Source organism: Stegostoma tigrinum, chromosome 22, assembly GCF_030684315.1.
Source record: "Stegostoma tigrinum isolate sSteTig4 chromosome 22, sSteTig4.hap1, whole genome shotgun sequence".
NCBI classification, from domain to species: Eukaryota; Metazoa; Chordata; class Chondrichthyes; order Orectolobiformes; family Stegostomatidae; genus Stegostoma; species Stegostoma tigrinum.
Window position 1 is genome coordinate 57,045,989 of NC_081375.1, and position 15,054 is coordinate 57,061,042.

The window sequence follows — 15,054 nt, forward strand, 5'->3', positions numbered from 1 at the left end:
CAGAATAGTCGGATACGTCCAGGAAAGGAACTGGGAGAGTAAAGGCCAGTTATATTCCATTTTGGGTGAAATTTATAATCGACAAGCCTGGAAAGCCCTGGATCTTGAGGAATGTTCAGGACATGTTTACGACAAGTGCGAAGGAAGCAAATGAATGGATGACTAGTGGCGTATAAAAAACAAATGTGAAGAAACGGTGGTGGCCAATATTGGAGAGAATATCAAGATATTCCACAGGTACATGAAGCAGGAGGATAACCAGGGAAAGAGTAGCTCCAATTCGAAACCGGGGTGTACACGGGGTGAGGGAGCAATCTGTGTTCAGAACTGAAGGGCATTGATACAGTAGACAAGTCCCTCCCGTCTGCTCTCCCTTCAAGGAGGAGCATTCACGTCGAAAAAGCAGGAAGATGCAGTGTGAAATTGAAATTTTTGGATGGTTTAGAAGTGAACAAATCCCCACGCCCAGATGAGTTGTTTCCAAGATTGCTGTGGGAGAAGAGAAAGAAAATCTCTTCAGAGATAGTAGCAACTGCAGATGCTGGAGAATCTGAGGTAACGAGGTGTAGAGCTGGATGAGCGCAGCAGGCCAAGCAGCATCTCAGGAGCAGAAAAGCTGACGTTTCGGGCCGAGACCCTTCTCCTTCTGTGTGTTCATCCTGCTGTGTTCATCCAGCTCCACACTTTGTTATCTTGGATTCTCCAGCATCTGCAGCTCCCATTATCTCCGATACAAATGGACAGAGATGCCAGGGTTGGCTTGTCAGTCAGAAATGAGGTCGCGCTGAAGGAACCACAGCTCTTGTGCTTGTTTATTAATGACTTGGAGGAAAGAGGTGCATGTGCTGTGGCTAAATTTGTAGATGACTCAAAACTATTTAGAAAGACAAGGCATGGCACAGAAACAGAGATTTACCAGGATGTTACTTGGATCGGAATGTATTAGCTATAAGAAGGGTTTGGTGGAAATGTTGTGTCATGATAAATGTAATGAGATCAACCATGATCTCACCGAATGGTGGAGGAAATTCAATGGGCCAAATGACTTATTTTGTGAGTCTTCTTGTTTGACAATGCATTCATAAAGGTGTTTTTTGTTTCTCTCTTGGATAAGATGTGAAAATGAAATGTGTACCCTTCCTTTTCATCTGGGAATAAATAATTGTTCTGAACGATTTCCATTGACTAATAGCAATCTGACAAGTATCACAATGGAAAGAGATTTTTAGCTTCTTTTTAATTGTAAAGGTATTCTTTGGAATTAATTTGGCATATATTATTTGCATCTCAGGAAGTATGTTCATCACTGCATCTCAAAAAGTGCTCTGTTGTATGACAACAGCTTTTTAAAGATCACTTCAGTGGTTGTGATTTTCAGTTGCCATAACACACATTAAATTACACTGTTGGCCAATCTGTCCATGATTATTTCATTATCTTAGGTGTCAAACAGACAAGGAAATATTGGTGATGCAATGAAGTGTTTGACTCTCAAATATAATTGTTGTTATAGTTTCCACTTGGAAGAAAGATTCACATCAAATTGACTGGTCAAGGAAATGGGACACTGACTGTGAGTACTTTGAATGTTCGAGTTATTCCTAAAATGAAAGTTATGACCTTGATGATTTCTCTTTCATGCAGATATGAAGAGACTATTTTAAAATATCCTCTGGGTTAGTGGTTCAGGCATAAAAGTGTTAATGTATATACATGTACATGCGTCATTTGAAAAGAAAATGACAAGAAATCACTTGTGACAAGGTGAGAATGAGTTATCCAGATAGTAAGAACTGCCAATGTTGGTGTCTGAGATAACACATTGTGGAGCTGGAGGAACACAGCAGGGCAGGCTTGGAAACAATTTTAATTATTTTTGATTTACTTATTCAAAATCATTTATGATTGTTGTCATGATATCTACAATAGGTTATTTTGGTTGGACATACAGGATTGGATCTGTCTTTCCCCAACTATGAATGGAAATAAAGTATGCGCTTATAAAACCCCTTCTGGGCAAGGTAGTTGCTCAGTGGTTAGAGCTGCTCATGCACTGGGGAGCCAATTGAGATTCCAGTCTTGGGTAACTATCTGTGTGGAATTGACACGTCCTCCCCGCGTCTGCAAGGGGCTTCTGCCAGGTGCTGCAGTTTCCTCCCATTGTTCAAAGATGTGCAGGTCCTTATATGTGATTTGTGAAGCATTTCTTAAATGTTTCAATCCTGCCAGCATCCAGTGCCTTGGACAAAATAACTGGAGATGAATAAAAGATACTGAGCCTTTTGACACCATTTCCTACTGGATTTTCATCAATCCTGCTTAATATCGGTGACAACTTCCATGACCTTTTTGATGCTATGTCTGAATTGACAGTCTAGTTCCAAATATTTGTTGTGCAGTATTTCAAGGTCTCTGTTACAGCATACCCATGAATGTCCACTTCAAAAGATACTTTCATATCATAGAATCCCTACAGTGTGGAAACAAGCCCCTTTTGACCCAACAAGTCCACAGCCACCCTCCAAAGAGCATCTCACCCTGACCCATCCCTCGACCCTTTCCTCAGTAACCCTGCATTTCCCATGACTAACACACCTAATCTACACATCCCTGAACACAATGGGCAAGTTTGGCATGGCCCATACACTGAGCCTGCACATCTTTGGACTGTGGGAGGAAACCAGAGCACCCAGCAGGAACCCATGCAGGCATGGGCAGAATGTACAAACTCCGCACAGAAGATCGCCCAACGGTGGGATCGAACCTGGGTCCCTGGCGCTGTGAGTCAGCAGTGCTAACCACTGAGCCACCGTGCTGCCCTTGGAGTTAGACAGAGCTTGCTTGTTCCTGGGTGGCCTCAAACTGCCAACCTCCAATTAGTGGCAAAAGTGCTGACCAACTGCACTCATCTTCACTGGTTTTTGCTTTGTATCATTGAATTCAATCCTTCAAACTCTATGATAAATATTTAAATTTCCATTGATATGTGAGCGTTTTTTTTAGTACGCAGTATTGGTTTATTATGTTTTATTGCGAAATAATGAATATTGTATGTATATGCAAATGGGCAAGTTGGTAACGATGCAGTCCGCAGACCTGGGGGATAATAACACTGTCCTTCAATCGCCCACGATGCCCTCTGCAAATTGGTAGAAAACAAAAATTTCTATAAAATTCATCTCCTCCTGTCAGTCGATCAAAATTAATTCAGGATTTTGTGCAGGCCAATAAGCGTAAGATTACGTGAGCCTAAACAAAACTACTGGCTCATATTAGTTCAGTAAAGTGAAAGGGCAACAATAGAGGTAGTCGGAGCTGCAGATGCTGGAGAATCTGAGATGAGAAGGTGTAAAGCTGGATGAACACAGCAGGCCAAGCAGTATCATCCGGCTCTACACCTTGTTATCTCAGATTCTCCAGCGCCAATATTCTGAAGTAGGGTCTTGTCCCGAAACATCAGCTTTCTTGCTCCTCTGATGCTGCTTGACCTGCTGTGTTCATCCAGCTCTCCAACTTGGGCAACAATAGAGTATGTTTTAAGTCACTAGATATGTTACTTGGGTTTGTCTTCCTTAGGGTGGAGTTAGTGGAACCGAAAAAGATGTCTCCCTCACAGCGTTTGTGACAAAAGAATTGCATCGTTCCTTGGCGGCCTTTCAACAGAAGAATATTCAGAGATTTCCCGAGTGGTAAGAATGTAACTTCTTTTACTTCTCTTTATCTCACTTTTTCCAACAATTGGAAAATAGATTTTAGAAATAACGTCGAGCTGATGAAGTGTGAAAAGAAGAATAATTTCAAGCAGTGGTGGGAGTTGGTCAGTGAGGTGGGAGGAGTGGATAGGTGGGAGAGAAGGCGGACAGGTCATGGAGGCGGGGATGAGGGGAGGAACTAGTCTTGGGATGAGGCTGGCGGGTGGGGAGATTTTGAGGGTGGCAAAGTCCACATTGAGGCTATTGAGTTGGAGCTCCCGAGGCGGAATATGAGATGCTGCTCCTCCAGTTTCTGGGTGTTGTGGTTGTGACACTGGAAGAGGCCCAGGATGGACATGTCGTTCAGGGAGTGGGAGGGGGAGTTGAAGTGATGCAATGATTTGGATATGAAAATAGAAGGTGTGGTTAGTAAGTTTCCCAATGATTGAAGGTGTAGTAGCCAGCCAAGAAGGTCTGCTCAGAATACAATGGGACATTGACAAGGGCCAATGAACTGAGGAGTGGCCGATTGAGTTGAGGTTCGATAAATGTGAGGTGCTACATTTTGGAAAGGCAAATCAGGGCAGCATGTATACACTGAAGGTTGTGGGGAGTGTTGCTTAATAAAGAGACGCTGGAGTGCAGTTTCGTAGTTCCATCAAAGTACAGCCACCGGTAGAAAGGATATGATGGAGACATTTGGTGTGCTCGCCTTTATCGGTCAGTGCATTGAGGATAGGAGTTGGGAGATCACTTAGCAGCCATATAGGACATTGATTCAGCTGCTTTTGGAATACTGCAATCGATTTTGGTCTCCTTGCAAGAGGAAGGATGTCGGCGCAACATTGAGGGCCGAAGGGGCCTGTTCTGCGCTGTATTGTTGTATGTTGTAAACTTGAAAGGGTTCAGAGAAGATCTACAAGGATGTTACGAGCATCGGAGGTTGGAGGTATACCGTGGGCTTGAACAGGCAGCTCTTTCTTGGAACTTTGGAGTTCAGGGCTGACCATATAGAAGTTTATACAATTACGAGGGACGTGGATAGAGCGAACAGCCAAGATCTTTTCCACGGGTTGCTGGAATCCATCACTGGAGGGAATAGGTTAAAAATGAGAGAGGGAAGATTTAAAATGGACCGGATTTTTTTCATAGTGGTGCATGTATGGAATGAGCTGCCAGAGGAAGTGGTGGAGGCTTGTACGTTTAAAAGGCATGTGGATGGGTATATGAATAAGACGGGTTGAGAGGAATATGGGCCAAATGCTGGCAAATGGGACTAAATTAATTTAGGATATCTGGTCAACATAGACAAATTGTGCCAAAGGATCTGTTTCCCGACTGTACATCTCTCTGATTCTAAGTGTCTTTTTTCTTAACCACGTGGCCCATAATTAGAAAAACTTGAATCAGGATTTGGGAATGTGACAATTCTAATTGGATCTGTTTGATGAAATTAACTCTGTAGATAATGGTGGTTGAATTATGATTTGTCAAATTTGAGTTTATTGCAGCATCTTATAGAATAGAGGAAACACATGTAATCAAAATTGAAAATCAAAACTTGGTAAAATTTTGCATTGGAAATACATGACCAGCCATTGGAGGAGATTCATGACCATTGCATTCAAGTGAGAACAACAAATGCGATTCAGTGACTCAGTGAAATGGGATGCAGTGACTCAGTGAAATGGGATGTCGTGACTGAGAGAAAAGGGATGCAGTGACTGAGGGTAATAGGATGCAGTGACTTATGGAAATGGGATGCAGTGACTGAGGGTAATGAGATGCAGTGACTGACGAAAGGAGATGCAGTTACGGTGGGAAATGGGACGCAGTGACTGAGGACAATGGAAACGCAGTGATTGAGGGAAATGGGACGCTCTCAGTGAGTGTAATGTGAAGCATTAAATGAGTGAAATGAGATGCAGTGACTTTGTGAACTGGGATGCAGTGACTGAGATAAATGGGTTGAGGTGACTGATGGAAATGGGATGCAGTGACTGATGGAAATGGGATGCAGTGACCGATGGAAATGGGATGCAGTGACTGATGAAATAGGACGCAGTGACTGATGGAAATAGTGTGCTGTGACTGACGGAAATGGGTTGCAGTGACTGACAGAAATTGGATGCCGTGACTGATGGAAATGGGATGCAGTGACTGATGGAAATAGGATGCAGTTACTGCGGGACATGGGTTGCAGTGACTGCGTGAAATGGGATGCAGTGACTGATGGAAATGGGATGCAGTGCCAGATGGAAATGGGATGCAGTGACTGATGGAAATGGGATGCAGTGACTGATGGAAATGGGATGCAGTGACTGATGGAAATGGGATGCAGTGACTGATGGAAATGGGATGCAGTGACTGATGGAAATGGGATGCAGTGACTGATGGAAATGGGATGCAGTGACTGAGTGAAATGGGATGCAGTGACTGACGGAAATGGGATGCAGTGACTGAGGGTAATGGGTTGCAGTGGCTGAGTGAAATGGAAGGCCGTGTCTCTGTGAATTGGGATGCGCTGAGTGTGGGGAATGGGCTGCAGTGACGGAGTGAAATGGGATGCGGTGACTGATGGAAATGGGATGCAGTGACTGAGTGAAATGGGATGCAGTGACTGAGGGAATGCAGATCAAGTGACTGTTGGAAATGTGATGCTGTGACTGAGTGAATGGGTTGCAGTGGGTGAGGGGAATGGGATGCCGAGACTGAGTGAACTGGGATGCCGTGACTCAGTGTAATGGGATGCAGTGACTGATGGAAATAGGATGCAGTGACTGAAGGAAATAGTGTGCTGTGTCTGATGGAAATGGGATGCAGTGACTGAGGGAATGGGGATGCAGTGACTGTTGGAAATGTGATGCAGTGACTGAGGGTAATGGGATGCAGTGACTGATGGAAATGGGATGCAGTGACTGAGGACAATGGAACGCAGTGATTGAGGGAAATGGGACGCTCTCAGTGAGTGTAATGTGAAGCATTGAATGAGTGAAATGAGATGCAGTGACTGTGTGAACTGGGATGCAGTGGCCGAGTGAACTGGGATGCAGTGGCCGAGTGAACTGGGATGCAGTGGCCGAGTGAACTGGGATGCAGTGGCCGAGTGAACTGGGATGCAGTGGCCGAGTGAAATGGGATGCAGTGGCCGAGTGAAATGGGATGCAGTGGCCGAGTGAAATGGGATGCAGTGGCCGAGTGAAATGGGTTGAGGTGACTGGAAATCGGATGCAGTGACTGATGGAAATGGGATGCAGTGACTGTGGGAAATGGGATGCAGTGACTGTGGGAAATGGGATGCAGTGCCAGAGTGGAATGGGATGCAGTGCCAGAGTGGAATGGAAATGAAGTGACTGTGGGAATGGAAATGAAGTGACTGTGGGAAATGGGACGCAGGGACTGAGAGAAATGGGATACTGTTACTGAGGGAAATGGAATTCAGTCACTGCGTGAAATGGGATGCAGTGACTGAGGGAAAGGAAGTGCAGTGCCTGTGGAAACGGGATGCTGCGACTCAGGGTAATGGGTATGCAGTGACTGTGGGAAATGGGACGCAGTGGCCGAGTGAAATGGGACGCAGTGGCCGAGTGAAATGGGAAGCAGTGACTGAGTGAAATGGGAAGCAGTGACTGAGTAAAATGGGATGCCGTGGCTGAGGGAAATGGGATGCAGTGACTGAGGGAAATGGAATTCAGTCACTGCGTGAAATGGGATGCAGTGACTGAGGGAAAGGAAGTGCAGTGCCTGTGGAAACGGGATGCTGCGACTAAGGGTGATGGGTATGCAGTGGCTGAGTGAAATGGGACGCAGTGACGGAGTGAAATGGGACGCAGTGACGGAGTGAAATGGGAAGCAGTGACTGAGTGAAATGGGAAGCAGTGACTGAGTGAAATGGGACGCAGTGGCTGAGTGAAATGGGAAGCAGTGACTGAGTAAAATGGGATGCCGTGTCTGAGGGAAATGGGATGCAGTGACTGAGGGAAAGGAAGTGCAGTGCCTGTGGAAACGGGATGCTGCGACTAAGGGTAATGGGATGCAGTGACTGAGTGAAAAGGGGTGCAGTGACTGAGTGAAATGGGACGCAGTGGCTGAGTGAAATGGGACGCAGTGACTGAGTGAAATGGGACACAGTGGCTGAGTGAAATGGGACACAGTGGCTGAGTGAAATGGGACGCAGTGACTGAGGGAAATGGGATGCAGTGACTGAGGAAAGGAGATGCAGTGACTGAGGAAAGGAGATGCAGTGACTGTGGGAAACGGGATGCTGTGGCTGAGTGAAACGGGATGCCGTGGCTGAGGGAAATGGGATGCAGTGACTGAGGGAATGGAAATGCAGTGACTGTGGGAAATGGGATGCAGTGGCTGAATGGAATGGGAGGCAGGGACTGAGAGAAATGGGATACTGTTATTGAGGGGAATGAGATGCAGTTACTGAGGGAAATGGAATTCAGTCACTGCGCGAAATGGGATGCAGTGACTGAGATAAATGGGATGCAGTGACTGAGATAAATGGGATGCAGTGACTGATGGAAATGGGATGCAGTGACTGAGGGAAAGGAAATGCAGTGCCTGTGGAAACGGGATGCTGTGACTGAGGGTAATGGGGATGCAGTGACTGAGTGATATGGGATGCATGGCTGAATGGAGTGGGATGCAGGGACTGAGCGAAATGGGATACTGTTACTCAGGGTAATGCGTTGCAGTGACTGAGGGAAAGGTGATTCAGTGACTGTGGGAAGTGGCAAGCTGTGACTGAGGAAAGGTGATGCAGTGACTGTGGGAAATGGGACGCAGTGACGGAGGGAAATGGGATGCAGTGGCTGAGTGAAATGGGATGCAGTGACTGACGGAAATGGGATGCAGTGGCTGAGTGAAATGGGATGCAGTGGCTGAGTGAAATGGGATGCAGTGGCTGAGTGAAATGGGATGCAGTGACTGACGGAAATGGGATGCAGTGGCTGAGTGAAATGGGATGCGGTGGCTGAGTGAAATGGGATGCAGTGGCTGAGTGAAATGGGATGCAGTGACTCAGTGGAATGGAATGCAGTGACTCAGTGGAATGTGACGCATTGACTGAGGGAAAGGTGATTCAGTGACTGTGGGAAATGGGACGCGGTGACGGAGTGAAATGGGACACAGTGACGGAGTGAAATGGGACACAGTGGCTGAGTGAAATGGGACACAGTGGCTGAGTGAAATGGGATACCGTGGCTGAGTGAAATGGGATGCAGTGTCTGAGTGAAATGGGATGCAGTGACTGAGGGAATGGAAATGCAGTGACTGTGGGAAATGGTATGCAGTGGCTGAATGGAATGGGACGCAGGGACTGAGAGAAATGGGATGCAGTGACTGAGATAAATGGGATGCAGTGACTGATGGAAATGGGATGCAGTGACTGAGGGAAAGGAAATGCAGTGCCTGTGGGAAATGGTATGCAGTGGCTGAATGGAATGGGACGCAGGGACTGAAAGAAATGGGATGCAGTGACTGAGTGAAATGGGATGCAGTGGCTGAATGGAATGGGATGCAGGGACTGAGCGAAATGGGATACTGTTACTCAGGGTAATGGGATGCAGTGACTGAGGGAAAGGTGATTCAGTGACTGTGGGAAGTGGCAAGGTGTGACTGTGGGAAATGGGACGCAGTGACGGAGGGAAATAGGACCCAGTGACTGAGTGAAATGGGATGCAGTGGCTGAGTGAAATGGGATGCAGTGGCTGAGTGAAATGGGATGCAGTGGCTGAGTGAAATGGGATGCCGTGGCTGAGTGAAATGGGATGCCGTGGCTGAGTGAAATGGGATGCAGTGCCTGAGTGACCTGGGATGCAGTGCCTGAGTGACGTGGGATGCAGTGCCTGAGTGACGTGGGATGCAGTGCCTGAGTGACATGGGATGCAGTGCCTGAGTGACATGGGATGCAGTGCCTGAGTGACAAGGGATGCAGTGCCTGAGTGACAAGGGATGCAGTGCCTGAGTGACATGGGATGCAGTGAATGAGTGACATGGGACGCAGTGAATGAGTGAAATGGGATGCCGTGCCTGAGTGAAATGGGATGCAGTGCCTGAGTGACGTGGGATGCAGTGCCTGAGTGACGTGGGATGCAGTGCCTGAGTGACGTGGGATGCAGTGCCTGAGTGACGTGGGATGCAGTGCCTGAGTGACGTGGGATGCAGTGCCTGAGTGACAAGGGATGCAGTGCCTGAGTGACATGGGATGCAGTGAATGAGTGAAATGGGACGCAGTGAATGAGTGAAATGGGACGCAGTGGCTGTGTGAAATGGGACGCAGTGACTGATGGAAATGGGATACAGTGACTGAGAGTAATGTGATGCAGTGACTGAGAGTAATGTGATGCAGTGACTGAGGGGAATGGGATGCAGTGACTGAGTGAAATGGGATGCAGTGACTGAGTGAAATGGGACGCAGTGGCTGTGTGAAATGGGACGCAGTGACTGATGGAAATGGGATACAGTGACTGAGAGTAATGTGATGCAGTGACTGAGGGGAATGGGATGCAGTGACTGAGTGAAATGGGATGCAGTGACTGATGGAAATAGTGTGCTGTGACTGACGGAAATGGGATGCAGTGACTGAGGGTAATGGGTTGCAGTGGCTGAGTGAAATGGAAGGCCGTGTCTCTGTGAATTGGGATGCGCTGAGTGTGGGGAATGGGCTGCAGTGACTGAGTGAAATGGGATGCGGTGACTGATGGAAATGGGATGCAGTGACTGAGTGAAATGGGATGCAGTGACTGAGGGAATGCAGATCAAGTGACTGTTGGAAATGTGATGCTGTGACTGAGTGAATGGGTTGCAGTGGGTGAGGGGAATGGGATGCCGAGACTGAGTGAACTGGGATGCCGTGACTCAGTGTAATGGGATGCAGTGACTGATGGAAATAGGATGCAGTGACTGAAGGAAATAGTGTGCTGTGTCTGATGGAAATGGGATGCAGTGACTGAGGGAATGGGGATGCAGTGACTGTTGGAAATGTGATGCAGTGACTGAGGGTAATGGGATGCAGTGACTGATGGAAATGGGATGCAGTGACTGAGGACAATGGAACGCAGTGATTGAGGGAAATGGGACGCTCTCAGTGAGTGTAATGTGAAGCATTGAATGAGTGAAATGAGATGCAGTGACTGTGTGAACTGGGATGCAGTGGCCGAGTGAACTGGGATGCAGTGGCCGAGTGAACTGGGATGCAGTGGCCGAGTGAACTGGGATGCAGTGGCCGAGTGAACTGGGATGCAGTGGCCGAGTGAACTGGGATGCAGTGGCCGAGTGAACTGGGATGCAGTGGCCGAGTGAACTGGGATGCAGTGGCCGAGTGAACTGGGATGCAGTGGCCGAGTGAACTGGGATGCAGTGGCCGAGTGAAATGGGTTGAGGTGACTGGAAATCGGATGCAGTGACTGATGGAAATGGGATGCAGTGACTGTGGGAAATGGGATGCAGTGACTGTGGGAAATGGGATGCAGTGACTGTGGGAAATGGGATGCAGTGCCAGAGTGGAATGGGATGCAGTGCCAGAGTGGAATGGAAATGAAGTGACTGTGGGAATGGAAATGAAGTGACTGTGGGAAATGGGACGCAGGGACTGAGAGAAATGGGATACTGTTACTGAGGGAAATGGAATTCAGTCACTGCGTGAAATGGGATGCAGTGACTGAGGGAAAGGAAGTGCAGTGCCTGTGGAAACGGGATGCTGCGACTCAGGGTAATGGGTATGCAGTGGCCGAGTGAAATGGGACGCAGTGGCCGAGTGAAATGGGACGCAGTGGCCGAGTGAAATGGGACGCAGTGACTGAGTGAAATGGGAAGCGGTGACTGAGTAAAATGGGATGCCGTGGCTGAGGGAAATGGGATGCAGTGACTGAGGGAAATGGAATTCAGTCACTGCGTGAAATGGGATGCAGTGACTGAGGGAAAGGAAGTGCAGTGCCTGTGGAAACGGGATGCTGCGACTCAGGGTGATGGGTATGCAGTGGCTGAGTGAAATGGGAAGCAGTGACGGAGTGAAATGGGAAGCAGTGACTGAGTGAAATGGGACGCAGTGGCTGAGTGAAATGGGAAGCAGTGACTGAGTAAAATGGGATGCCGTGGCTGAGGGAAATGGGATGCAGTAACTAAGGGAAAGGAAGTGCAGTGCCTGTGGAAACGGGATGCTGCGACTAAGGGTAATGGGACGCAGTGACTGAGGGAAATGGGATGCAGTGACTGAGGAAAGGAGATGCCGTGGCTGAGTGAAACGGGATGCCGTGGCTGAGTGAAACGGGATGCCGTGGCTGAGTGAAACGGGATGCCGTGGCTGAGTGAAACGGGATGCCGTGGCTGAGTGAAACGGGATGCCGTGGCTGAGTGAAACGGGATGCCGTGGCTGAGTGAAACGGGATGCCGTGGCTGAGGGAATGGAAATGCAGTGACTGAATGGAATGGGAGGCAGGGACTGAGAGAAATGGGATACTGTTATTGAGGGGAATGAGATGCAGTTACTGAGGGAAATGGAATTCAGTCACTGCGCGAAATGGGATGCAGTGACTGATGGAAATGGGATGCAGTGACTGAGGGAAAGGAAATGCAGTGCCTGTGGAAACGGGATGCTGTGACTGAGGGTAATGGGGATGCAGTGACTGAGTGATATGGGATGCATGGCTGAATGGAGTGGGATGCAGGGACTGAGCGAAATGGGATACTGTTACTCAGGGTAATGCGTTGCAGTGACTGAGGGAAAGGTGATTCAGTGACTGTGGGAAGTGGCAAGCTGTGACTGAGGAAAGGTGATGCAGTGACTGTGGGAAATGGGACGCAGTGACGGAGGGAAATGGGATGCAGTGGCTGAGCGAAATGGGATGCAGTGGCTGAGTGAAATGGGATGCCGTGCCTGAGTGAAATGGGATGCCGTGCCTGAGTGAAATGGGATGCAGTGCCTGAGTGAAATGGGATGCAGTGCCTGAGTGAAATGGGATGCTGTGACTGAGGGACATGGGATGCTGTGACTGAGGGACATGGGATGCAGTGACTGAGGGACATGGGATGCAGTGACTGAGGGACATGGGATGCAGTGACTGAGGGACATGGGATGCAGTGACTGAGGGACATGGGATGCAGTGACTGAGGGACATGGGATGCAGTGACTGAGGGACATGGGATGCAGTGACTGAGTGAAATGGGATGCAGTGTCTGAGGGAAATGAGATACAGTGACTGAGGAGAATGGGATGCAGTGACTGACGGAAATCGGATGTAGTGACAGGGAAAGGAGATGCAGCGACTGTGGATGTGGGATGCTGTGACTGAAGGAAATGGAAAGGATTGGCTGATGGAAATGGGATGCAGTGGCTGAGTGAAATGGGATGCAGTGGCTGAGTGAAATGGGATGCTGTGATTCAGTGGAATGGGATGCAGTGACTGAGTGAAATGGGTGCTGTGACTGAGTGAAATGGCATGCAGTGACTGAGTGAAACGGGGTGCAGTGACTGAGTGAAACGGGGTGCAGTGACTGAGTGAAATGGGACGCAGTGGCTGAGTGAAATGGGACGCAGTGGCTGAGTGAAATGGGACGCAGTGGCTGAGTGAAATGGGACGCAGTGGCTGAGTGAAATGGGACGCAGTGGCTGAGTGAAATGGGACGCAGTGGCTGAGTGAAATGGGATGCAGTGGCTGAGTGAAATGGGACACAGTGGCTGAGTGAAATGGGACGCAGTGACTGTGGGAAATGGGACGCAGTGACTGAGGAAAGGAGATGCAGTGACTGTGGGAAACGGGATGCCGTGGCTGAGTGAAACGGGATGCCGTGGCTGAGTGAAACGGGATGCCGTGGCTGAGTGAAACGGGATGCAGTGCCTGAGGGAAATGGGATGCAGTGACTGAGGGAATGGAAATGCAGTGACTGTGGGAAATGGGATGCAGTGGCTGAATGGAATGGGAGGCAGGGACTGAGAGAAATGGGATACTGTTATTGAGGGGAATGAGATGCAGTTACTGAGGGAAATGGAATTCAGTCACTGCGCGAAATGGGATGCAGTGACTGAGATAAATGGGATGCAGTGACTGATGGAAATGGGATGCAGTGACTGAGTGATATGGGATGCATGGCTGAATGGAGTGGGATGCAGGGACTGAGCGAAATGGGATACTGTTACTCAGGGTAATGCGTTGCAGTGACTGAGGGAAAGGTGATTCAGTGACTGTGGGAAGTGGCAAGCTGTGACTGAGGAAAGGTGATGCAGTGACTGTGGGAAATGGGACGCAGTGACGGAGGGAAATGGGATGCAGTGGCTGAGCGAAATGGGATGCAGTGGCTGAGTGAAATGGGATGCCGTGGCTGCGTGAAATGGTATGCCGTGCCTGAGTGAAATGGGATGCAGTGCCTGAGTGAAATGGGATGCAGTGCCTGAGTGAAATGGGATGCAGTGACTGAGGGACATGGGATGCAGTGACTGAGGGACATGGGATGCAGTGACTGAGGGACATGGGATGCAGTGACTGAGGGACATGGGATGCAGTGACTGAGGGACATGGGATGCAGTGACTGAGGGACATGGGATGCAGTGACTGAGGGAAATGGGATGCAGTGACTGAGGGAAATGGGTTGCAGTGTCTGAGTGAAATGGGATGCTGTGGCTGAGTGAAATGGGACGCAGTGACTGATGGAAATGGGACACAGTGACTGAGTGGAATGGGACGCAGTGACTGAGGGAAATGGGATGCAGTGACTGAGGGAAATGGGATGCAGTGACTGAGGGAAATGGGATGCAGTGACTGAAGGAAATGGGATGCAGTGACTGAGGGAAATGGGATGCAGTGACTGAGGGAAATGGGATGCAGTGACTGAGGGAAATGGGATGCAGTGACTGAGGGAAATGGGATGCAGTGACTGAGGGAAATGGGATGCAGTGACGCGTGAAATGGGATGCGGTCACTGTGGGAAATGGGATGTAGGGACTGAGTGAATTGGGATTCAGTGATTGATTGAAATGGAATGCAGTCTGTCAGAAATGGGATGCAGTGGCTGAGCGAAATGGGATGCCGTTAGTGTGGGAAATTGGATGTAGTAACTGAGGGTAATGGGACGCAGTGGCTGAGTGAAATGGGATGCCGTGGCTGAGTGAAATGGGATGCAGTGGCTGAGTGAAATGGGATGCAGTGGCTGAGTGAAATGGGATGCCGTGACTGAGTGAAATGGGATGCCGTGGCTGAGTGAAATGGGATGCCGTGGCTGAGTGAAATGGGATGCCGTGGCTGAGTGAAATGGGATGCCGTGCCTGAGTGAAATGGGATGCCGTGCCTGAGTGAAATGGGATGCCGTGGCTGAGTGAAATGGGATGCCGTGGCTGAGTGAAATGGGATGCCGTGGCTGA

The 15,054-nt window shown here is 48.8% G+C and overlaps 1 protein-coding gene across 6 annotated transcripts in view; it reads left to right on the plus strand.

Moving 5' to 3' along the window:
- Nucleotides 1-15,054, plus strand: part of LOC132210882 (uncharacterized) — a 350,749-nt gene that overhangs the window by 80,158 nt on the left and 255,537 nt on the right. For all 6 annotated transcript variants that reach the window (XM_059653854.1, XM_059653853.1, XM_059653851.1 and 3 more), the window contains one exon: nucleotides 3,577-3,689. In XM_059653854.1, coding sequence (XP_059509837.1) covers nucleotides 3,577-3,689 — 113 coding nt within the window. Of the gene's footprint in view, nucleotides 1-3,576; nucleotides 3,690-15,054 lie in introns of those variants that run through there.